The 26,613-nt window shown below is 39.5% G+C and overlaps 1 protein-coding gene across 3 annotated transcripts in view; it reads right to left on the bottom strand.

Annotated features, from left to right (window-relative positions):
* mtcl2 (microtubule crosslinking factor 2) overlaps positions 1 to 26,613 on the bottom strand; it is a 122,935-nt gene that overhangs the window by 16,317 nt on the left and 80,005 nt on the right. Inside the window, exons 5-16 of one of the 3 annotated variants that reach the window (XM_088082424.1) lie at positions 26,526 to 26,588; positions 20,456 to 20,623; positions 19,600 to 19,753; positions 18,558 to 19,107; positions 17,592 to 17,889; positions 16,579 to 16,812; positions 13,484 to 13,621; positions 10,399 to 10,617; positions 9,911 to 10,141; positions 9,271 to 9,387; positions 9,033 to 9,200; positions 134 to 283 (exon numbers count right to left, since the gene is read on the bottom strand). In XM_088082424.1, coding sequence (XP_087938550.1) covers positions 134 to 283; positions 9,033 to 9,200; positions 9,271 to 9,387; positions 9,911 to 10,141; positions 10,399 to 10,617; positions 13,484 to 13,621; positions 16,579 to 16,812; positions 17,592 to 17,889; positions 18,558 to 19,107; positions 19,600 to 19,753; positions 20,456 to 20,623; positions 26,526 to 26,588 — 2,490 coding nt within the window. The remainder of the gene's footprint in view (positions 1 to 133; positions 284 to 9,032; positions 9,201 to 9,270; positions 9,388 to 9,910; positions 10,142 to 10,398; positions 10,618 to 13,483; positions 13,622 to 16,578; positions 16,813 to 17,591; positions 17,890 to 18,557; positions 19,108 to 19,599; positions 19,754 to 20,455; positions 20,624 to 26,525; positions 26,589 to 26,613) is intronic. The other 2 variants (XM_042492592.2, XM_088082425.1) reach the window with 2 other exon arrangements.

The raw sequence follows: 26,613 nt of genomic DNA, 5'->3' as shown, positions 1-26,613 counted from the left end.
TTAACCCACTTTGAGCACTTCTGCTTTTACAGTTTACAAATAACACAGTTTGTTCTGTTCATGTTAATCAAGTCACAAATTTTGCCAATTACCTTCCAAGCCACCTTGGTTGACTCACACACACGTAGTCTACCTGTTTTGTTAGATCCATCACAGCCGCGTAGGATTCAGCCAGCAGGTGTTGATGTTCTTCACGCTCCCTCTTCAGCGCCACCTTAAGGTCCGGAGGATCGGGTGCATCAGTGGCGGACAGAGCTGCTGCTTTTCCTGCTTTCATCTCAAGCTAGAAAGAGAAAGGAATAGAAATTATTGTAGATATCAAAATCGCAATTAAAAAAAAACTTAAGTACAGGGGGATCTGTAAGTAGAGAGCTTTCTTTTGTTGGAATCACTTAAGTTTGATAAATCCCTACTGTTAGACAAGTTGAGTTTTCTTAAAAGTAGTGCTGAAATGTAACCAAGTACATTTCTTCAAGTACTCCATTCACTCTATTACAATTATTAAAAAACATTATTTTAGTTTACAAATTAAGATTTTAAATTTCTCAAACACCATATTAAAATATACAAATAAAGCTGAAACAATTAGTCGATTAGAAAATTAATTGGCAACTATTTTGACAGTAAGTAAAAACATATCATGGTCCCAGCCTCTAAAATATGAAGACTTGCTACTTTTTTTTTTAAGTAGCTGAAATGTTTTCATCCATCAAATCAATAAATATTTCTGCAGTATGTACTTTTAATACTTAAATAGTACTTACAGATAGTACTTTCAATGCAGGACCTTTACTAGTAAAAGAGTATTTAAACAGTATTGTATTAGTAATTTTACCTAAGTAAAGTATCTAAATACTTCCTTCACCAGATTGAAAGCCATATTGCAATGTAAAAATAGTGTAAAATAAAACAGGATAAGAATAAAAGCTATGCATTTATTTTTTAGGAGCAAAATAAAAAATAAAATCAATTTAAAATAATATATATATATATATATATATATATATATATATATATATATATATATATATATATATATATATATATATATATATACATACACACACACATATATAACCAGAAGTTTCCTCTTTTGGACAATAAGGTTATATTTGAAAATGCACAAAAGCGTCAAAATAAAAGTAATCCTGATGAAACAGGCCCTTTTATAGAGGGTTAAAGTAATGATTGTACTGTAGTGAATGTATAAGTGGCATCATCATATGATGATTTTATAAGATGCAAAATTCTTACCTGCAAATAAACTAGTAAAAATGCTTTAACAAATTGCTTAATAAAATGATACAGCAAAAAGTAAAAACAACCCTCTTGGAAAAAAAGTTCAATATCGTACAACATGAAAATACTAAAAAGTAAAAAGTCCCTCAAACATTTTGCTTCGCGACTGCCCTTGATTAAATGTTACTTTCCACATCAAAGTGTATGCAAGTTTGACTTGAAAGGCTTTTTACACACATAAAAGCACACAACACACAAATAATTGTGTTGCCATCAATGCAACCATGACTCATTTGGCCACACAGAGATTTGTAACGGGAAATCCCAGCTTGTCCACGTGGTTCATCCTCACAGGTTTTTTAAATTACCTCATCAATTTCCGAGGCAACATCCCGACAGGAGGCAAAGTCTCCAGGCAGATGAGATCCTTATGAGGGCTCACTGCTGCTCATGAATGATGTTCATGTTATGGTAAAGGTTGGGATAAATTATGGACAGAGCATGGAAAGAAACCAAAATCTTAAGAATTGTCTCTTTTTTTTCCCTCTCCTCCGCTGCTATTTTTCCCTCTCCCTCTGTGTACTTCTAACCCATCCTTCTCACCCCTTTGCCCTCTCTCTTCTTTCTCACCCTCTATTTTCAAGCTTTCTCCCTCCTTTTTTCCACTCTCCATAAATCTGGCCTGTAGGTGGGATTGCTTGAAATTTTTATGAGCAGCTCTGCTTTCCCTTTTCCTCTGTCTGAGCCTCATAGTTCACACAGACGACACAACCGGGCCCATCAATTTCTCACACACACGCGCGCGCACGCGCACACGCACGCACGCACGCACACACACACACACACACACACACACACACACACACACACACACACACACACACACACACACACACACACACACACACACAAACTTACACACACCAGACCCATCAATCCTCTCTCAGTCTGGCTCTGTCGCACTGGCATCCGTATATGGTGCTAATGGAAGTGCCTGGCAGCCAATCACAGCGTAACACACTTACACATAGCCCAGCTCTCCGTCTCCTATGGCAACAGAGCGTTGCTCGTTAATGATAAACGTGGCCTAACGAGCCCCATGTTTTAACGAGGTTTATTGCTGAGGCGTTAAGAGAGAGGCGATTTTATTGGATGACTGGCATTTATTGGTGTATGAGAGACGTCTGGTTCACGACTCGCTACTCATCATTTAGCAAGTTCAATTACTTCTGCTTATTCAACTAAAACCCTAAATTTAGGAGCATATATTTATTAATTAAGTTTTACTAGAATAATCACTGAAAGAGACATTAGGGACTGAAAGTCAGGCACTGATGAAATGTTTGCCAGTGCATTTTTCACATGTATTTATAATGAAGCCATTTTTCACAGACATGGAAAGAGGCATAAAAAGTATTTGTAGGAGCACAGAGCTGAGAGCTGCTAACAGCACTGTGACAACAAACACCCATTAAACCCAACAAGCTCTTTAGGTGCTGAGTGGGAGGTCAAGAGGAACGAGTTAATTTCACTAACATTAGACCCACTGTTATTATTATTGTAACAATTAGAGAGCATATGAAAATTATGAATCCACCTACATGTTGTTGCCATCATGATCATTATGTAGTGCTTTAAAAAAACAAAAAATCAATATTAAATAAGGAACAATGCCTGAAGAGCAGAGGTATGGACTTGAGTCAGGTGACTTCAGTCAGACTCAAGTCACAAATTTGATGACTTCAGACTTAATTTGACAAAATCAAAAAAGACTGGACTCGTTACTTGTGACTTGGACTTGAGCTATTTGATCCAAAAATATTTGATATTTATCCCCACGCTTAAAGAATTATGTTATTCAGACAGTATGCCACAAATCAAATAATTTTGCTTAATTTCCTGAATCAAATAAAGTTTAAAGCTGACACTTAATTCCCTAGGTGAATTTGAACATATCTGACAGCATCTGATCAAGTTGCAGGAGAGAACCACAAAAAACTAACATTGTCACTGAGCAGCAGCCGGAAAAAACGATACCCAAGATAATTTTGTTTATGTACAACAAAAAAGTCCAACAAACCTGCTTAAACACGTTTAAAAAGCACTCAATATTATAACATACATTTAAAATATTACTGAATTGTATTTAAGACCTAATGATGACTTATTTTGAACTCAAAACTCAAAGTTTAGGACTTGGGACTTGGCTTAGGACTTGTCAGTCTCCACTTTGCACTTTGCTCATCATGTAAGTGCAAAGACTTACTTGTGACATGCAAGACAATGACTTGGTCCTACCGTCGCTGAAGTACTATGTGCTATGCAGTGCCTTTAAAAATGATTTGCTTGTTTTATTACATTTGATTTGTTATTAACTTTGATATTAAAGGGGTTTTTTGTTTGTTTTTTAAATGATTGACTACAATCACTTTGATTCAGTGATTTAAAAAAACAAAATATTAAAAGGGCAGAAAGGGTTTTGAACACTTTATATAGATACCGTTCAGCAGTTTACTGTTGAAGCAAATGATCTGGTAACAAACAGTAATTGTTTATGCAAACATTAACACTGGTCAGTGTAACAGTGAGCCTGAAGGCATTGTGAGCTATTTTGGGCAGCATAACATTTGTCTGCAGCAGATTTTTAGAGTTGATTTTATCTGTTGCTGTTGTCATAACTTCATACCACCATCAGCTGTTAATTCTAAGGCAACTTCAACACTCCCGAGTGATAAAAAATGTGTGCCAGGTTTATAAATAAAAACATAGCCTAGATATTACATAATAAATGCAGATGTTAAATATAGAAATGTAAGTAGTTGACTGTGTATTTAAAACTAAAGCTCTGAAGTCTCCACCTCAATTTTGGCTATTTCTGTCACTGGCTGTTAATAAATATTTTCTAATATGTAAACAAACATTAAAAAAATATTCAGAAAAGCATTTTGCCCACAGATATTATTTTGTAGAGATTCAAATCCTCAATTTACCTCTGACTTTCTTGGGTAAGGATCTCACATGGGGACTCAAACGCTGATTCATTTTGACAGCATGTTTACACCAGTCAGAAACAGAAATGCATGTGAAAAAGGAGGATGATGAACCAGATTTCTAACTGAAGGTGGAAAAATGTCTGTTGGTTAAAAAAACAAACAAAGTTGTTTTAAACGCCATGTAAAGAGTTCCTCCTGATACAGCGGCACTACATCATGTTGTTGTTTTCAAGTTAAGGCTGCAATGTTGGGTTCTTTTAGCTACAATTAAGGTTTTTTCTCTAACCTTAAAGCTACAGTTTGACATTTTGGGAAACATGCTACTGTATGCTAAATATAAGGCTGGCGCCAGAAGAAAGCTTCGCTCAGCACACATACTGGAAACATGCAGTAAGATACAACATGTTAATTAGTGAGCTTTAGAGTTTCTGACAGACAGACAGAGCCAGGCTAGCTGTTTCTCCCGGCATTTAGCAGACGGGGAGAGGTATCTGCTTGACAAAGTAGGTTAAAGGAGCTGCATGCAACATTCAGAGTATAAACTAAGATTACCCAGGGTTTCCTTGATATCCTTTCATTTGTGGCAGCCCGCCACGATTAAAACATCTGCCACCACATATAGATTTTATATTTTTGGAGCTGGCCTGTCCATTAGAAGCAGCGTTTGAATGTATATACAGTTTGGTCACTCATTGCACCTCTTGTAGTGCAGAAAACTCTGGGCAGAGATGGCAGATCAGAAAACACTATGAGTCACTTCTGGATAGTCATGTGTTTCATTTAGAAAGAAACAAACAAGTTTGTCCTTTACATATGAGGACTTGCTGAATATTGAGTTGCTAATGCACTTGTGCTACACGTTGATGTTTCTGTTGTCTGACAGCACAAATAATCTTTTATTTCCCTGCCCGCCTCTTTATCTTCATCCTCCCTTTATGAGTGATGTGGACTCAACAGATGTGATGAGCAACAACAGGTGTTTGTAACATGTCCTACAATCAGGGTGGATGACTGATTAAGAGAAAAAAAAGAGGGAGTGTTGTACTGCATGCATTCAGAGCTCTGGATATCATTTGTACTTCACTGATGGTGTTTGTTTATCAGGCTGAATGGCGGATAGAATTTCCCATCAAGCCGTTTGACAGGTAGGACAGTGTTTGAAATTGACTTGACTTGTTCGACAATGCAACAGCTGGAGGAGCTGCTGCATGCTGCCAGGAAGCGTTGGCACTGATTTGGTTCAGTGGGCCAGATATTGTCCACACACACACACACACACGCACACACACACACACACATGCCCACGCACATGCACAAACACATTACCAGGGCAGATTGATGGCATGCTTTACAATGTGCATTGTTGGCAGAGGAGAGATTGGTTCCAGCTGTGGCATCCAGGGTAACACACACACACACACACACACACACACACACACACACACACACACACACACACACACACACACACACACACACACACACACACACACACACACACACACACACACACACACACACACACACACACACACAGTGACAGGCCAGAAATGAGAGTAATGGCATAAAAGTGTTGCACAGATGTTTGTGTTTCTCTTTAAATTTGAGAAAAATTTGTTATAAAGAGCTACATAATGAAGAATGAAACTCAGATTTGTGTGTGCGTCGACATCCAGCACGCTCGCTCAGCTCAACATAAATTGATGATAAATTGGCTTCACGCAAAATGAACTGCAGTCGGGTGATTTGATTGTTGGATTAAGCCACAAAGTTTTGTCCGCAAATTTAATCTTGTAAAATCCTGCCGCTACATAATATTTAGGGAAAAGGAGAGCTTCTTATCTCTTTGCAACGCTGCTCGCATTTTCTATTGGCTGCCAAGGGACGTTGCCAAACCAAACAGAAGACAAATGATCTCGCACCACAGCACAAGGGCAGAATCTCTCTGATCATGACCATGAGTAATGAGTTTGTGTCAGTGTATGAGTGTCTCTGTGTGTCTTTGTATTTTGGTACTGGTGTGGACCAAAACACATTCCTCATAGTGAGGACATTTACTACCTCACAAAGGGGCATTCCAGTTTTACATTTGGATATAAAGAGATACTTCGCCAATTTGCAACCAGCTATGTATCTATCAGTGTTGGTCACATGTGTAAATGAACTGTGGTAAACTCCTGCATTTTGTCAGTGCCCAGATCTCGCCGCTCATCTCCCATGAACTAATCAAATCTGCAGTCGATGACATGTTTTTGCAGGCTTTTGAGTTGTTGCTCAAACTAACTCATTGTATTTCCTCATTTTTGTATGCTTGCCAAAACAGACACAAAGAGTATAGACGTGGATCAAGAGGAAGAGCTGCCCCTCAATCTCTAAAACTCAAACCAAACACCTATCAAAAGGTATGACTAGGCAGTGCTAATCAAATATGAACCAAGATTCTGTTACTGCATTGCCTGTTTCTTTCCTAAAATGTCTTCAAGTATTAATGTACTGTTTAACTGTAGTCAAGATTGTCACCATATATAGGCAACTCATATTACATCACCCAACAGTGAGAGAGTTTAATGGACCAGAGCAGCAAGGTGCATTCTGGTAGTTGGAGGATGTGTGGCTGTCTACCTCTTAATCAAAACAAAGAAAAAAGAAGAAGAAAAAAAAACCCACTGATTTTATTCTCTGGCACACCTGTCTTACAGGTATGCAAGGAGATTTATGCTCAAGTGTAATTTACTTTCCTTATACTTCATTCAGTGTATTCCTACATCTCCCAGACTGCCTTTCAACAACCCCCATGAAACAGGAATACACTTGTTATATTCTGTAAATGACAGAAAACAAGAAGAAAGGAAAACTTTTCTTAATGCTACATTAAATTTTGGTCTATATCCTGTATTTCCTTTTAGATTGCTTTAAAAGTTTTCAACTTTTATACACATTTTTGGCAGCTGGAAATGCCCTAACATGACGCTATACTGTATTTCTTACCTTACCTTCAGAATTTGAAAAATAAATAAATGAATAAATTATAAAAAAAAAAAACACAAGATTGTAAAATGTAGTTTATTTTTTTAGGTGGCTTCTTGCTTTAGAGAGTATGAAAAGGTTTAAGGATAAGGCTGCTGTGAATGGCGTCATGCACTTACCTGGTTTGACAGGTTTTTTTAAGAAACAGATGTTGTAAGAACTTAATGTTGAAATAGAAAGCGTGCTTTTACAAACTGACACGCTCCAGCCTGTGTTAATGCTGCTTGTGCTGGTTCTGTTAAGGACTAAGGATTTTGTGGAGCATTGATTTAAAATGTATAAAAACTGCATATTTGACAGGCTTCTAACGATGGGTAGTAGAATAATATACTTTTAGAGAACAAAAGTAAGAACACATAAAAATGCTTTTTTTTAAAAAATAAAATTGCTAAACTTTAACGGGCCTCTCTGTTTCTTCTCTCTTTCCTTTATCTCCCTCTCTTCTCTCTCTCTGTCTCAATTACCAGGCGGTAGCACACAGGCTGCGTTCTATCTCAGAGGCTGTTAATTAACACTGACACAATTACCGCCTTTGCTGCTGTTATGAAACAGACAGAGAGACGATGAGAGGGGAGAGGAGGATAAAACATGAAACCATAAATCACAGACTGTAGACGCGACAGACAGACAGACAGACAGACACACACACAGACAGACGGAGAAAGGATGAAAAGCTCAGATAGACAAATAAGCCACTTGATAGTTGGAGAAGTAGAAATTGACCATCTAGAATGTCACTGATTTTGAGAACCACTTGTCAAAATGAATACTGGCCACTTCAGCACAGGTGCACCACAGATGATTCTCTTTTTGTTTGTCTGTTACCCATCACCTCCACTTCAACTGTCCTGACACATGAAAAGTCTACTGGATTCACAATGGCCTATTTATTTTGTCAGACTTCGTTGGTGTTAACTTTAGCAAACTTTTCTGTAATCCACGAACAAAGTGCTCCACTGCTGATTTATTGAGGATCTTCCCTCTGCATTGATTTTTCTCCTTGTCCTGAATTTGTTAAGCTTTGCTCGACTTTCCCGGCATCCGAGTTTCAAATGGCTTTTAAATGTCAAGACTCAAGATACTGCAGAGCAACCAACGGAAACTAGATCATTTTGTTTTCTTAATGGACAACACAGTGGTTGTAGAACATAAAAATCAAAGGAGTATGATGCATTTTGTGCACTGTTGCATCAGAACCCATCTCATTATACCAGTTCAAATCTCCTAATGGACTGCAGTACTGCTCACTTTGATTGGAGCAAAGGGCTTTGGGCTATGCCTTGCTTTTTGTATGACATTAAAAAGCATGTGTACTGGTTTCAAGAAATATATAAAGTATAGCTTTTTTTTAAAGGTCTGTTTCAAGTAAGTGGGAAGTAATCCACTGCAAGATTAAATATGCATGAGTAATTAAACAATCAAATTTTAAGTCTAGATGAAGAACAAAAGTTTAGTTCTTGCTCATTAAAAGTTAATTTGGAGCTCAACTAAGCTGCTTAAACACAGCTTTGTGGATGTAGTTTGATCAGAGTTGACTGACAGCAGCCTGGAAACATGAATCCTTAGTCCTTATTGGTGCACAGAAATATGTGAAATTATCTTTATTCCAGACTACTGTCAACTTCAAACCAATGCGAGGAGCAACAACAGCACAAAAAATAACTTTCACATATGACTCTTGAAACAGAAAAAGTATTCTCATAGGAGCCCACTATTCATACTTGAGTGATTTTTTCCTGTCTTTCTGTCTGAGTTTATAAGACTATGTCTTACCTGAGTGATGAGGCTCTTTAATTCAGTTCTCTCCACCTCCCATGACGCCTTGGCCTTTGCGAACTGCTGGGTAAGTTCTTGGGAGCCTTGTCTCTCCTGTCGTAACTCTGCACTCAGATCCTGCAGCGCCACCTTCAGGTCTGCCAAGGTGCTGCTCACGGCGCTGGACTAAAAGGAAAGATTCGCACATAAGAGTGTGTCTAGGTGTGTGTGTGTACGGTTATGTGATTTATCTTACCTTGATAGTCGGGCTGAGGGGTTGTTCGTCTGCAGCAGCTCTCTTGTCAGTCTGGTGGGCGGGGCTTGTCAAGTTCTCCTCCTCCAGCAGCAGGTAGAGGTCCTTCAGACTGTTCATCTAAAAATGCAATCACAGAGCAGGATCACCTGTCAATCAGTTATCTCTGCCTTTTATATTATATAACACCAAAACGTGTCCTCTGGCAATTTTATGATTCCTTTTTTAACTTCTGCATGGACAACAGTTTTTTCATCTAGCTATAACATTCAAAATTTGGTACAATACAAAACACATTTTTATTTCACATTTTATGTTTAAAAAAGTGACTTTGTATTGGGGTCTTTGGGTTTTTTTTCTGCACCACATTGAACTTCAAAAGATTTCAGCTTTTGCTGGTTGAAAAGCTGGGATGACATCATTCCACCATTTCTGGGGACAAATGAAGATATCCTCTGAGGCTTTAAGGACAATGGAGTATTGATTTCAGATACAGAGCCTAGCTGCAAAATAAATGACTAAATATCTTCTTCAAAAAAGGAAATACTGTATGTCAGCAGATTGGATGGTCAGCTATAATGGCTATAATCAGTCAATAACCTATTGACTCTGCCAGACGTTTTTCCTGTCCGTTCTCTCATACCTCCAAGATGTCTTTCCACTCTGTGTCCTTTCTGCAGCCCAGCCTCCACTGTTTGAGGAAGCAGCGCAATTTGAGGCTGAGCAGTAACAGGGCTTGTTTGAGGTGCTGAGACTCCTGGACCAGCAGAGTCCTCTCCTGGCCCCATAACTTCTGCTGAAGGCGAGCTTGGAGGCCTAAACTCTGCAGCTGGAATTCCCGACGGAGCAGAGCCTTTTGGTGCTCCTCCTGAAGCTGAGACAGACATGAGAGACAGAACAATAGGGGAGGAGTTTTTTAGCGTTTCAAGACTTGAGACACCAACATACAACAGCACCAACTCCACAAAAAACATTGGGTTATTTTAAATTGACTGCCAAAAAAGTGGTGCTTCTGTTCATGTCTGTATAGAGTGGTGTTTCCATATGTCGGTGTGAGTTTCAGAGTGTTCTGTTTAGAAGGTAAGTTTATAAGTTTGTGTGCTCTGACAGTTTTCAATGCTGCAAACGAACCTGTGTGAGTTTGAGAGTGATTTCTCTCTGAGTGTGTCTCTCCTTCTCCAGCTCCCCCTGAGTTCCGAGAGCCGAGTCCTCCGCTCCGGACAGCCGAACCTGAAGGTCACTGAGCTGGACAGGCTGGAAGAAAAAAAAAAGGAAGTGAGGAAAGAAGGAGTGAGGGAAAACATTAAGGAAGATGGGATGTGGAGTAAAAGACAAAGTAAGAATAGAGAGCTAAAGAAAGAAGGAAAGGAGAAGCAGATAGGGAAACATCAGTGAGAGGAAACATGGAGAGAAGCAGGCAGAAATTTAAGCAAAAGAATCAGATGTAATATGAGGAGACGTGGTGAGGGAGGAGAGAGTTAGAAGAAATGAAAAAGAAAGGAACAGCCAAGTGTGAGAAGCAAATAACATGGCAGTTTTGTGCTAGAACACCCTTTAAATCACACCTCAGCTGCGGCACGCTACTGTATGTACACACACACACACACACACACACACACACACACACACACACACACACACACACACACACACACACACAAAACACACATCTCATCTCACGCACTCTCCCATGCCTCATTTGGCTGCTGAGTGAGTGCGATCCATCGACCCACCACTGTACCATTAATGTCCTCTTTCACCCTCCACTGGGCTCAGCCTCTGCCCTCCATCACCCTCCACCCTGAACACCACCCGGGCCGCTCACAGCCTCGCTGTCAGCCAGAAAAAAACACTCTGACCTCTGTTTCAATATGACTCATTGTTGTGAAAAAGAGGCAGCTGCTCGTGTAAAATGTGCAACATCATTTTAATCTGTAGCAACACAAAAGCAAATGTGTGAAGAACAAGAGTATTTAATAATAATCTTTAACAATACAGTAAAAGAATAACAGACTCATCTATCTTTTATCCTCTTAAAGATATTTAACAAGGAAATGAGGGTTTGTAAGGTTAAAGGTCATCGCTGGCTATTACGCTATTTCATTAAATTTCAGCATTCCCATGCCCAAAAAAAGTTACAAATATTTTTTTTACTGTGTAATTAAGGCAGTGTTACCCACCAAAGAGGATGAGTTGCTGCTTTTTGCAGAGACTCAATTCCACTCTCCTGTCTGTGCATTAAGTATGGAGCTAGAGTTGAATAACTTTTTCCATGGAACAAAAGAAAATGGAAAATTCAACAATATATCATATTTTGCCGTATTTATTAGCAAGCTGGCTAAAATTACCAGCAAACTAGTTTTCTTCTACGCTCACAACTTGCACTGCCCAAGTTATTGCTGTGGCAGGCAACTGTCGCTTGCCTGCATTGGCTGTGTGACCGTATGCTGTGCAAAATAATCAGTGTGTCTAAACACTGGGTGTGTGTGCTATAAACACAACTGTTTCATTATAAATTCTGACTCTTGTCATCTTTGTCTTTCATTCTATTTCAGACTCTCTTTCCCATTCATCCTCTAAGGCTTGGATAAAAATGCAGGAACACGCACACACAGCCGTGGTTACCATGGAGACACGCCAGCAAAAGGTCAACCAAACAAAGGTCTTTTCTTCCCATCAATCCCACAGCTGACGGTGAAGTCACTGTTTATGTTTGTTTACAACACTATGTTGCTAGCTGAGTTCACCACCACTGTACTTCATCAGCAACTTAAAATTACAGTGTGTGTGTGTGTGCGCGCGCGCGCGTGCGCAGATGTGCATGTAAATGAGCCTTTAATTAACCTCTGCACATCATCGTGTGTTTTCTTAGAAGGAAGTGATGTGAGTATACACAGAACGTATGGACATTAGAGGTTCGTTTCCAGAGGCGTAAATATGTTTTTTGTTTCAGATTCAATAACTCAAATATCAACTGTAAACCTTAAATGTTACTAATGGAGGGTAAAAGTTCATTTTTGACCCCAGAAACAGGAATCTGAGCCACTAATTTGTAATACAAGGTCTATTTAACAAGCTTTTTCCAGAGCTTTTAACCACAACTCAGATTTATTCATCGCTGGAGCTTCAGTTTTAAGATCATCTTGAAAGCAGAAGACAGGACTGACAATCAAGTGAGCAATTGGGTCAGATTTGAGGAAACCCTCATAGACCATGAGGGTGACCATGACCTTGAGATTTTGCATTTACAAGGATGAGACAGATGCAAGGTCACAGTCACCTTGACTATTAACAACTGAATTCAAATCAGTTAATCCCTAAATCCAAGTGGACTTTTGTGCCAAATTTGGAATTTAGTTATTTTTTGTTCTTTTTATTTATTTTATTTTTTAATAGCATTATTATATTCAATATTTTGCATATGCAATATTACATACATACATATACAATATATATACTCAGCCCCTCTTCATTCTCAGCTGCAGACATGAATGCACCCAAACACATGTACACGAGTGACCGACAACCACCCATAGCATAGTAAAAATACTGATTCGAATATCAACAAAAGGAGGAATACTGTCATGTCTTTTTTGTTTGTTTGTTTGTTTTTCTTACTTTTGTCTTGTACTGTTTCGTCAAGTCTTGTCTATATTCCCATCTATCCCCATGTACGTATTGCATTTCCTGTCGATACCCTTTTGTAATGCCCCTTACAATCACTAATATTTGCACTCACTAATTTTGTTACATTTTTTGTACTGCTCTTCGCACTCATTAATAAAAAAAAGGAAAAAAAGTTACCTCAGCGTGTTAAGATTTCATGTTCACAAGAATGAGATAGACAAGGTCACGGTGACATTGAACTCTAATCAGTTCATTGTTGAATCCAAATGGAAGTTTGTGCCCAACATGAAAAGAATTCTCTCAAGCGTTTCTGAGATATTGCGTTGAAAAGATTAAGGACAAACAATCTGAAAAATAATTAATTTTACTGTCAGCTTCCTTAGTTGCTTTATCATGTTGGACAGGCTGTTAAAAGAGCAGACTAAACGTTTTGTTTGTTGCCCTGAAGACATTCTTAGACTGTGACCAGCCAAAAGCTTTAGTGTGTGTCTGTCTGTGTCTGAGAGAATGAGAAAACTTTAGCTTCAGGCTCTGGTGTTTATGCTCGTGTCTGTCATGATGTGAATGCTTGTGATCGCGAGCGACTCACCAGTGCATCATCTGCCTCCTTCTCTCCCTGTTCCAGCTGGCTGTCTTCCTGCTTTAGCGTCACTTCGCTGTCTGATTGGCTGTTCTCCTCAGTTTGACCTTTAACCTCCGACTCGAATTGGTCCCTATAATCAGGCTGCTGCATGCATGCATGGGCAGGTTAATGAATAAAAAACAAACAAACAAACAAAAAATTCAAGAGGAGAGAGGGAGGAACAGGGGAGGAGGAGACGTGGAACAGAAACAAAAAGGAGGGGCGTGATAGAAATGAAAGAAAAACAAGACAAACAAACACAACAATAAGAATAAAAAACAATTCAACCAAAATGGCGTCCATCCGTATGACAACATTGAGAGGAAAATGAAAAACATAAAACAGAAACAGTTGAGTATGGATCTCACAAGACGAAGAAAAGGATGTAGAGGAAGAAGAGCTTGGTCAGAGAGGAGAAGGAGAGTGTGGAGAAAAGAAAGAAAAGGAGGATGGAGGGTAGAATGAACGGCTGAGGGGGAGGAGAGGAAAAGGAAACGGGAGAGGACAGAGAGGAGTGGGTAGGAGGAGGAGACAGGGGAGAAACAGAAGCGGAGGATAGAGGAGGAAAGGAAGAGGGAAAGAGGGGAGAAATAAGACGAGAAGGAGTAAGGCGGTTAGGATGAAAAGTCGGAGCGAAGGGGCGACGGAGCAACAAGGTGAAAGAGAAGAAGGTAAACGAGTGTGGGTGAGGAAGCGAAGCAAGGAGAAAGGAGAAGAGAAGCGTGGAAACGAAGGACAGACAGCGATGTGAGGTATGCAAAAAGGAGTCAGGGAGGCAGTTAAGGAGATGACAAAGAGGATAAAGTGTAAGGAGTTGGAGAACGGAGGTTTAAAGGAGGGAAGGAGGAGATGAAAGTCATGTGCAGAAAGCGGCGGTTCATGGTGCCCGTGCAGAAAGAAGGAGGGGAGGAGGGAGGGGAGAGGGAGAAAAGAAAAGGGAGGAGAGATCGGAGGGGAATTGGGACTCAGAATTGGCCTCTAATGGAGTCTAAACATCGTCACGTGCGCTCTTAAAACTATAATTTCATCACAGCCTCCTCTTGACAGGTTAACTACATTAGATTAGAATAAAAAACAGATTTTTTTAAGGAACAAGTTCGTCATGCTGTGGAGGCAGCACACCAAACTGCAAAAACATCCATCTCAGGTACATTTTATCCACTACTAAGTCTTAAAAATTAATAAAATTGAAAGTGTGGTGACAAAATCTTTGAATAAACAATAAAAATGATGGATTGTCATCAGATTTTACTTTTTTTTTTTTATACGTGTCCCTGACATATATGAGTATGAATTCAGAGCCTCTGCTGATTCCAGTGTGCATTTATAACTGTGGATCTTATACTACTATCATTATATAGTCGAAAATACTGTGGATGCTCTGAATAAATCGTAAATCACTGACAATCAATTGTAACCAAAGAATTTCTCAGTGGACTGAAATGTGATTTAAGAAGTATGAAAGGAAATCCATTTTAGACCAAGCTCACGGTCTCATCTGTTGCTTTAAGGAAACTGTGTGGTGAACACTTCAATATACCAGGTATATTTCTGCACCATTTCCTTTTTTGCATAAAATTAAGGATTTTAGTAACTGCATTTACTTGATTTTTGTTCCCAGACTCCAGAATTTGTCAAGTTTTCAGTGGTTTAAAAGTCTGTTTCTACCAGTGAGGGCTATACTGAATTGACCGAAGCCTTGCAAACTATATTCAAAAAGTTGATTCAGAAATTATTAATCAACATTTTAAATGTTCTGATTTATTTTATTGCAATTTTTGTCGCAGCATATAGTTGGAATAAGCCTGAGGGTACGATTATTATTTCATCAATAGTTTATGCCTTCGTGTTTTTGTAATGATGAAACTGATCAGTTATATGCATCATTTAATTTGATGAATAACTTTATTCAAATTGAGGATATTTTGGGGTGTTGATGTCATAAAATATAACAATAAGACATTTTAAGTTTCATTCAAAAACCTCAATAAAAGCTTTGAATGTGAAAAATAACTGACAATCAGAACAGCCTTAATACCGATATAACTCCACTTATTATTAAAAAAAAATGCAGTTAGTCATTTTAAAATACATTACTCGGGATCTGGTACCATGAACCAATTAATAGCAGCTAAAAAGGCGGACAGCAGCTTTGTACCTTTTATGTTTCATAACAAAATATTCAAACCAATATTGTGTCACATAATGCTTTTATATGTACTTTGGTAGTTTAAGATCTGCTAGCCAACTACATTGCATGACACTACAGATTATACATCATTAAATCTTACTAGGGGCCACACGATCCAATCTAGCCTCAGTTATGACGCCACAATAGTTTACACTATGGATGTGAGGAAACCTCTGGATATAAATGTAACGTTAAATGAAAACTGATATGAGCAATATTTTTTAACCACACCTAAACCCAGACCGTATGTTAAATTGATTTTATGATATGCTGATGAAAATATATATAAATAAATGGTGCTTTATGTGCTTTTCATAATCCCACTATGTCCATGCATACAAACAGGCTCCATTTGAGGCCTAAAGCGGCATCTAAATACCAGGTTAGGAGGTAATTTAACAGCATGCAGAGGACACGGGTGGAATTGTAAGGAGAGGTTTACACTGACAGCTCAAATCTGAATTAATCTAATACATTCGTACAGTAAAGACAGGGTTTTTTCCAGAATTTTTCATTTACTTCCGTCACTCAAAAGCACTTTGTCCATTCACAACCATGCTGGAAGCATTTCAGTGAGCACTTAGCCACTAAGTTGCATCAGTACATCAGATTTGAGCGTGTTTTGTAAATCCACTCTCCACTGTGTGAAGAAACTAAAGCAGCGTGTTAAGATGGGATTGGAAGTGTTATTCAGCCAAACTAATGGTTAGGCACTGGACAAAACAAAAAACTGAGGAATAGAAAAACAAACTTGTGACAACAAAAAAATAAAAACCCAACAAAAGTAAAAGCTTAAAAAAGACATTGATATTAAATTAAAGACACAGAGTGACAAGGAGTGAAAAGTAGGAGTGTGTCTCTTGTCTTTTACCTTCTCCTCGGCAATGTTCGGTCCATTCTGCCCGTCTCCAGAGCAGGGGAGGGAGGTGCAAGGTGAGGCCAGAGGAGATGCTCCTTCCACCTGAGGGTCCCTCCCACCTGCTGGGGGTTTACCCAGGCCGTCTACCCGCTCCACAAAGGCCTGTAGCTGTGTGTGTAGGGCCTGGAGCCTGCTGGTCAGAGCTCCAACCAGGGGCCGATCAGCCAAGTCGGACAGCTCCGAAATCTGCAGCACAAAGAAAAAACTGTTTATTACACAGTCATTCGTTAAAGGCAGTGTGAGGAAGCAGCATGGGCCAATGAAGGATAAGGTTGTGGGGATGAAAGTGCAGGTGGCTGAAACAATTAGTGCAAGTGCCAAATTTGAGGAGAGTCCCTCCAGGCGATCATCAGATATTGCAGTCACAAAAATGATACAGATGCAAGGTCACCATGACCTTGAACTTTGACTACCAGAATCTAATCAGTTCCTCCTTGATTCCACTTGAACATTTGTAACAAGTTTTGAAAACAGATTCCCTCAAGGTGTTCTTGAGATATCGCTTTCACAAAAATGAGACGAATACGAGGTCAATATGACCTTTGACTATCAAAAGCTAATCACTTCATCCTTGAGTCTACTTGAACGTTTGTGCCAAATATGAAGAAATCACACCTCCTCGAGGTGTTTTTAAGATAACACGTTTACAGGAATTAGACAGATGATGTCACAGTGACCTTGACTTTGGCCTTTGACCATCAAAATTTAATCAGTTCATCCCTGAGTCCAAGTAAATGTTTGTGCTAAATTTGAAGAAATTCCCTCTTGAGATATCGCATTCACAAGAATTGCTGGATGGACAGACAGCCTGGAAACATAATGAATGTGGGCTCGGCTATCGCTGGCTTGGAGGCATAAAAAGGCCCAAAGGTCAGTATTCAGGTTTTATAAACTTCCTAAAAAGCTGAAAAGGTTTCATCTGAGAGTATCGTGGAAGAACAGCACAGCAGCCAGAGGACACGTACCTGGCTGTGAGGCTGAGGTTTCTCCAGGTCACACGGCTCCGCTGCCTCGTTGCTGCAGACCTTGTGATAGATGGATGGGGAGGAGAGGCAGTTTGACTCAGGGGAGGTCAGGAGCTGTATCGCTGTGGAAACCAAGCGGGCCTGGTCCCTCATGGCTAGCAAGGCATCATGGTCCTTCTGCCCCAGGTACCCAGGGAGTGTGGTTGTTGCGTCAGCGTTGTCCTCGATCTTCTTTTTCCGTTCTTTGATCTCCAGGGCGTCCGTCTCACCCCCTACTGGCTCTTTGCGGTGGGGCGGGCTGAGGGAAAAAAGAGAGAGCACATTTATAACTGCTAATGCATGTTTACTTAAAATTTGAGAATGAAAGTTCATTGTTGACCTAAAAGTGTTTGGAAAAATGAAAATTTTGATATTCTTATTTGTATATTGACTGGGCAAACTCCATCTGCTCTAGATGATAAAAAACAAACAAACGATAAGTTACCAAATAGACTTTGTTGTGAGATTGTTTGCAAGGTCAAGAATTGACTTTTCTTTTTTTAACCATAAATATGGCTTCTTTTAATCTTAACCAAGTTTACGGATGTCTGAAAAAAAAATCTGTCTTTAAAGATTCAATGCAATTTTGTTTTTTGTGACCAAGTGGCCATTTATGACAAATTTGAGGAAATCTTTTCAAGGCGTTTATGAGACATCCTGCTCATGAGAATAGGACAGACGACCTGAAGGAGGCATAAGAAGCTAAGAGAGCATGTGGAATGTAGCAAAAAATAAAAAATTTAATTAAATGAAAAATAGATACACCCAAAGCATACTTCACAGCATATGATCGTAACAATCTGGTCTGACTGGTATTCATTCATTATCAAGAAAGTTATTTTGCTACCAGAAAAAGGAAACTTTAACTGAAGCATTTCCACTATAAAACCACAATTTTAACCACTAATGTTATAAGGGAAAACTTACCTTGGGAGGCACTCAGCTGAGTCTCCAGCCTCGGCGTCAGTCTCCAGAGCCAGTCGTAGTGAGGAGGAAGAGGAGGAGGCAGAAGGAGAATTGTAGGAGGCCAGATCGCAGCGCTGCAGGTTGGACAAAAGCACCCGGTTCTCGTACTGCAGCTTCTTCACTTTCCCGTTGAGTTCTCCAATCTGAAGCCTTGCCAGTCTGAGCTCCTCCTCCTGGGCTGGGGCGTCTGTGCTGATAAGCACCGCCCCTTCCTGTATGGAGTGCACAGGGCTGTCGTTAAGCAGCCCGTCTGTCAGCGACGCCAGTGAATTGGACGACAGCGTGGTCGCTGGTGGCGGTAGGTCAGATTTGTAGCGGTTAATCTCATTCATCAGGAGCTTGTTTTGTTCCTCCATCTCGATGAGAGACCTCCTCAGTAGCTCCGCCTCCTCCTCTACAAACTGAAGGTGTCTCTGGAGCTCCATGACGTTTTCAGATGAGGCTCCTCCCCCAAGTACCATGGCTCCTCCTCCAAGACCACCGCCGACACCAGTAAGCTCCTGAGGACCATCTGAAGAAACAATGAGAGGTCAAGCAGATAAAAAAGCAAAGGGAAAAAAACTAACGTGTATCAAATAATAATCATAAAAATATAAATATCCAATATCTTAAATATGTCTGAAAAGAGCAGGAGCAATCTGAGGAAGGAATAGTTCAACATTTTGGGAAATATTTTCTGTTTTCATACAAAGAGTTAGATGAGAAGATAACAGAAGCATATTGATGCCAAGCCAGAAAAAAACATATATCAGTATCAGGTAATAACATGAAAAGTTTCTTGTTATAACATGATGTTTTTCACATTTTTACAAGATATCTTCATATTTTAACAAGAAACTGTAATATCGCGTGAAAACAAGTTATTGCAGCATATTGTTATAATGTCAATTCTCAGTTAAGGAAACAGTGTTGGAGAACAGCTAAATTGAGGAAATTGACCCATCTACATGATTAAGTCTTTACTTAATGCCTTCATGACTGATGAGATGAGTTTAAAAACCACCTTGTGGTCCCTTCATGTCGTCCATCTCAGCTCGGAGCCCCCTGTTCTCCACCTCGAGCTCCACGATGCGTCGACTCAGCAGATTGGCTTCCTCCTCCACCAGCTTCAGGTGAACTCTGATCTCTGCCTCACGCGTGTGGGGGGAGTCTGCAACCTGAGGGGGAGTCAAAGAAAAAAGACATAAGGAGCAGAGAACCATTTTCTTACTCACTTCCCACCTGTTCATTCACACACTTTTAAGCCACGATTGACCTTTAAGACCACTATCTTGAATATTTAAGAGCTTATCAGTGCTTTTACCCTTTTTATCCATATTTTTACCTCCATGGTTGGAAAAGACAAACTGTCATATTGATAACATTATAAATAGTCATAACATTTACCAACAGTGGATATTTAAATCCTCATCACACAACAGACTGACACCTGATAATACAGAAGGAAAACTATTGGCGGCAATCTGTTTGTTGTTTTCGGCATTAGTCACTGAAATGGCTCCGAAGTGAGCTGGATTTAATGAGCTCGCTGGAATGTTTTTGGCTGTTTCTTAAACAATACAAATACACCTCTGTAGAGTTTTCCCAGGCGTTTTTTGGCAGTTTGGTTTTATATGAGTACAAAGGGTGGGGATACTTCACAAACCATAACCACTACAATAGCCAAGTGGCACCGTTTTGCAGCTCGAAGGCAAACATTAAAAGACAGAGCTAAACTGAAGGAAAAGATGGAAACATTTTCTTCCCACCTCCTCCATTGTTTTGGTTTTGCTTCATGGCCGATGACAAAGTAAAATCTGACAGACTTGTTGCTCCTGTATAAAACTGCTCAAAAGTGAATATCTAGGTCCTCCCCTCACCTCCTCCACGGTGAGCGAGGCGTTGACGTCCCCGTACATAGACCTGTATTTGGCCAGCTCCTCCTTCATGGCCTCGCTGTCTTTCACCAGCTTAGTCAGCTTCTTGCACATCAGGGCTGATTCCTCTTTGGCAAAGTGGAGCTGACACTTCAGGTCTGAACTGTCCTCCTGTCGTGACGGGACAGAAAAAGAGGAGAGCACCGAGGTGACATTGATACGAAAACTGCTGTGTCACAGAGAGGCTGACATGAAGCACACAGATCTGTTATCATGCAATGTACAGTTGCCATTTTAGGACTTTAACTCGCCATTAAATCATCAATAAGATGATAAACCCTTTATTAGTTGTTTGATCTTTTTTAGTCATTTAAAAAAGCCAAACATCTGGTAGATCTGTAGGTTCTGTCAATTTCACTGTTTGTTTAATGAATCCTCTTGTTGTTTTTTAACTTATTTTGGTCAGACAGATTGTGATAGACAATTAACTAATTAACTGAAACATAATCAATAGATTAATCAATAAGGGCAACAATCATTTGGTGCTGCCCTCATATGAAGTGTTTGAGTTAGGAGAAAATGTTAAGAGGCAGCTTGAGGTTAAGAGGCAAGAATGCTGCTGATGATTTTCATGTTTCTCTACTAAACTCTCACTATGGAATTCACTGATTTATTCATGGGATAAATCGATTCAGTTATGTCAAATATAGCAGGTTAAAAGTGGCCAAATGGAAATTTTGAATGAGCTTCGTCACAAGGAACATCACAGATTGTCATCTTGACAATCAATAAAATGAAAGCCAAATGGACCAAACAAAAGAAATACTCAATTTTTGTAATTTGCCATAATTCAGAAATAAAAAAAAACAGGAAATGCTTTAATATTGATTGGAAAGGACAGAGAACAGACAAGATATGAGACAGACGAAGGAGGGCACTGCAACCCGTCTACCCAGGGAAAGACGTTTCATAGAGATGGACAGAGAACCTGACAGGCAAGGAAACACACACAGAAAGTAAAAGCTGCTGAGATTTTTATAAATGCATGGGAACAGTAAAGTTATATACTCAAACACACACACAGTACACAACAAGCTGACTTAAATCCATCCAGCGAGAGAAGTGGATATCTGACATTTAGAGTGAAGTATGTGATGATTTCTTTCATTGAATTATCTTCTGATTTCTTGGGTATTTTTAAACCCATAGTGACGTTTGGGCATCATCTCTTACTTTCATACAATGCACTAAACTGTTTGCTTGTCTTTCATTTGAACTGGAGCCACAGTTCGTCACGGCCCTGCAACTCAACTGGGATGAACTGGTTTTTCATTCTATTTAAAATCGCCTTGAACTTGGAAAATAATGACAAAGAGCTATTTGACTAACTTGCGGCTTTCAGCTACCAAATGGTGAGGTCAGAGTCGTGCTGTGTTTGTTCCTCGTGAGGTTTTCAGAAAAAAGAAAAGAGAAACTCCAGAAAACACACTCATTAGTGGTTCACCTCAGACGTCAGACAGCATATGAAATGAATGTTTACTAACTAACCAGGATACAAAATACAGAACTCTGAGACTTACAGCAGCTCACAAATTACACTATGCACAGTAGGTGGAGCAGTATCATATTTACTGCAGTACTTAAAAACTACACCGATTAGTATTTGGAGTTATAGGACGACTGTGTCATTTTGCATAGTAGCCATTGTGGCCTAGACTAACAGTTACTGGATAACGGTCAAAGGTAAAACATGGTGTCAGAGTGGCACAAGAGGAGAACCATAAAGTCACTAAAGTGACTCAGTAACACAACAATATTTAAAGTTTGCTAATGTTAGAAGTGTGAGCTCCAGGTCCCACCAGACCAAGCAAAGCTGAGGCAGGAAAAAAACTGAGTGTATTGAATTGAGCGTGTGTGTGTTATTGCTTATGAATTAAACCTCTGTTTGTAATATGAAGAATGAATTATGTCTTTTTTCAAAACTAACATCGTCATACTGCAAACGCTGAATCAAATGACTCAGTTGTCAATGGGCCCACTCATACTGCGGAAATCATAGAATTATCACCAACTCTGTGACTCTGTGCTGCATTTTAGCGTCTTAACAAATAGCTTTTGTTTTACAGCAGATTTAGTGTATGGCTCAGTCTCACTGCTCTCTTAAACCTAAAAAAAAAAAAAGCATACAGACAATAGTTAACGACTAGCTGGATCAGGATGGTGGACCATTTAGCGTCTAAAACGATTCCCCTCAGGAGTTGGTAACGACCAAAACAGAACTAAAAAGGCTTTGATACCAAACCTGTTTGGTTCAGTCAAAATTCCCAGTTAGTGCAATTTATCTGAACTGGTGTGAAAGCTGTCCATAGAACCCTGTTGCGGACCAAACAACCAAACCAAGACAGCCTCAAAAAGGATCATCTCAATCCGCTGTTAATAGGACTCTGGTGTGGTTTGTTTGTGGTGTGAAAGCAGACAAACCAACCACAGGAGTTTTTAATAGCAGATTTGATTTTAAGACGACATCAAAAGCTAAAATAATAATAGATCCATTTGCTGATCATGAAATCTGTCCACAACCTTATAATTGATCTTTGTGTAAAACATATTGATGCTAATAATTTGATGACAATGGTAACACGTATGCACATCGACTTTAATCTAGCATGCCTCCTCCCTGGAATATAAAATAAGTCTCAAAAATGGGCAGGACTGGGAGGGGCTAAGACACGCCCAGTCTTCCTGCCCCTTGATCCACAGCACCTCCCTGCGGTTGGTGAAAAGGTGGCAACAGAGGGCTTGGTTGGTGATGAAAGCAGGTTCCTGCTACCAATAGCAAAATTCAATTGCAATAATCAGGTTTCAAGCTTTTGAGGGCAGTCACTATTTACATTTACACAATTTATGTTCCATTTTTTGCATATTTGTTCACAATATGTAGAATTTAAATGCTTTGCACTCAAATGTCAAGAGTTGTACCTGAGTCAATCAACATCACTACAAAATGCCCATATATATTGCTTTCCAACTGAGTGAAGTGGTTTGAGGGTTTGGTTACTCTTTTAGTCTATTAAATTTTTTGTGACAGTAATCACACAATAATAATCCCCGAATCATTACTGTACAACAAGCCTCCTCTTCCTCCTGTCCCCACATGTTAGTCATTATTCATAACATGCGGTCAATTTGCAGTCTAACAATAAGAGTAATGCTCATAATCAATGATGCTCATAATTAATTCTTCGGGAGCGCTTTGACACCAAAGAACGTAAATATACACATAAGAAGCATTAAAGTGCTGCAAAAGTCACGAGAATTTGATCACCTCAAGCGTGTCCTGACGATGCAGGATGACAATGAAATAACTGTGCAATCAAAAAGTTTGACTGTCATTCATAAATTCATATTTATTCCTCTTCGTCAGTTTGTAAACGTTGGTGTGGACATGAATCAGACCAGAACTAAAGATGACACAAGATATCATTTATTTCTTTGGTCTGACAAAATGAACTACAGGTGTGAAAGCACCCATAAATTAACCAGGTGGCCACAAACATGACTCCATATATATGTTAAGGGCTCTGTGTCTGTTGGATGTGTACAGAAAAATCTGTTTTGTAACACAATAACCAAACCAACTTTAGCAGGGATGTGTTTCTGTTTGACTTGTTGTTGTGTTTTTTGCCCCCTAGTAGCCAGAAAATCAGTTGCTGCAGCTTTAAACTTGCCCCCTTTTTATAGGAGTAGTAAAAGACTCAACATAAACATACATCCCTGTATGTATCTCTTTCTCACACTCAGTTGTAACTACTGCTGACCTGAGGTGACCCCATGCACCTCATTCCTCAGAAGCAGCTCTGCGGCTGTATTTGTTTTACGGCCTGTGGAGCATTCCCAACCACATTAAGCGAGGCGAGGGCCGGCGAATTTACAGCCATTTATGGTATGTGGCTTAGAGAGGAAGCCTGGGCTCGCATCGGCAGACGGAGAGCGATGGTGGGGAGAGTATTAACTTTACCGCAAACACCTTCTGTGGCGTTATGTTACTCCTGTGGGTTCTTTAATCTGTATCTCTATGTGCTCTGTCGTTCTCTAAAACCTGATCCTCTAACTGCTGTGGTGCCTTGTTCACGTATGGGGAAAAAAGTTCTTTCAGCTGTTTGAACTACTTTAGTCATTTGGAAAAATAAAAGAAGGCGAGGAAACTTTGAAAAAAATGAATTTAAGAGAGAGACAGAGAGGGGAATGAAGAGGTGATGGAGAGTAATACAGGAAATGCTGATTTATCTCCTCCAAACTGCACACGACTTGTTTGGACAGATACAGTGTGATCCCAGAGGAAATAGGTCACAGATGACAGAGAGACACATAGACAGCACTGTCATGAGCTGAGAGGCGAGAGCACACTTAAAGGATCCAACATGATAGATTCCCAATGTGACAGTTGTGGTCGGTGGCCCCATACAACCTTAACGTTTCTATTCTCAACTCAACTGGTGTTTAGACAGGGAATAACAAAATTAAACAGCTGTTTCAGGGAGGATTAACTATTAAAATGAAAATTAACTTTGTATTAATTAGAGTGCAGCTCTCCAGAAGCATAATAATAGGGACATAAAAATACTTTCTGCTTATGCTGCAGGAAATTCCTCATGGTATTAGATGGAGGTCCTCAAAATGATCACATTTCGCTTTATCACCACTGTGATGATTATTTACGTGCTGGTATGGGTGGCAACATGATGAAGAGAATAAACTGTCTTTGCAGGAATTAATTGGTGGAGTCCAAAAGCATGTTTCTAAATGACTCTGATTCTTATATATTTAAAAAAAAAAAGCCAGTGCTGCTATATTCGACTGACTCAGCGTTGGGAGGAAATAACCGTCACAGTTCCTGTGGGCTCATGTCACCTACAGAACATGCAATTACATTTTATGCAGAGACGACAGCTGCCCCAGGTCATGCTGACACCATAAAAAAGCTATTACGAAAATAGGATGAAAATGATTGTCTATACTTGATTTTTTTTAGCTGTTACCTTGAACTGCACCCCTGAATATGATGAGGAAATGGACAAACATCCCAGACAGGACTGCTGTTGTAATAAAGTAATGTAATGCAATGTAATACTGAATCATGTAACTGTGTACAGTGTGCACAGAAGTGAAATCTTATTTATTTCACAACTGTTGTTATTGTTTGAAAGAATATAGCTTTATTTGACATAATATTAATGGATAGTGGTGAGAACCAGGGGGCTAAAGTAAAAATGAGTCATTGTTTGGGGCTGAAAGGGTGTGCGCACTCATTCGCTGAATTTTTTTAATTTCTTTTTTTTTTTTTTAAAGGCCAAAAAACGTTCATAAAATACATATTCTCGTCCACATATTTTGAAGTTTTGCAATTAAACAAACAATAAACAAAGTATGGTATTTTTTTGGCTGTCCAGTAAAGCTGGTCAAATATCACTTATATCCAACTGGTTCTCACACCCGGATAATGAATAAACTATTATATAATGCAAAACTGCACCATAATCTTTGATAACGAGGAAAAACTTTAATGACATCTGTGGAGAAACTGGTTCATTGCCTTTTGAAGGAAATAAATACTAAGAATGTAAATAAGCTTTGGGCAGCAGGAACGACAGAATAAAAACAGAGTGGGTTTTTTTTGGACGTCTATCACACTTGTTATTGGCTGTAACATTTGTGTCTTTCCCCTCTTTCTCCTCTTCCCTCTAACATGTTCTGCAGCTGTTTTAACTCAACATACTCAGCGATTTGTTAGTCATGATTGTGTTACATCTGCCTTTGCCTGTGCATGTGTGTGTGTGTGCATGTGTGTGTGTGTGTGTGTGTGTGTGTGAGTGTGAGTGTGTGTGTGTTACATAACTCTCTCTTCAGGTTCCACCGTCTTAAAGGTTTAGCTGCTGATGCTGCACTCTGTGTATCTTATTGATTTGTGGGCCATTTGGGAGAAAACATGGCTCTGTGTGTGTGTGTGTGTGTGTGCGCGCGCGCGCGCGCGCGTGTGTGTGTGTGTGTGTGTGTGTGAGTGTGTGTGAGTTACCTGTGGACAGAGCTTCTTGTCAGGTTTGTTGTTGGGTCGTGCTCCTCTTTTCTTCTGGGAGTTCTGCAATAGAGACACACACACAGTG

The sequence above is a fragment of the Plectropomus leopardus genome, chromosome 9, assembly GCF_026936395.1.
Source record: "Plectropomus leopardus strain MGB_pleo_1.0 chromosome 9, ASM2693639v1, whole genome shotgun sequence".
Taxonomy (NCBI): domain Eukaryota; kingdom Metazoa; phylum Chordata; class Actinopteri; order Perciformes; family Serranidae; genus Plectropomus; species Plectropomus leopardus.
Note: the sequence above shows the minus strand (reverse complement) of the source record. Positions and strands in the feature narration are given on the sequence as shown.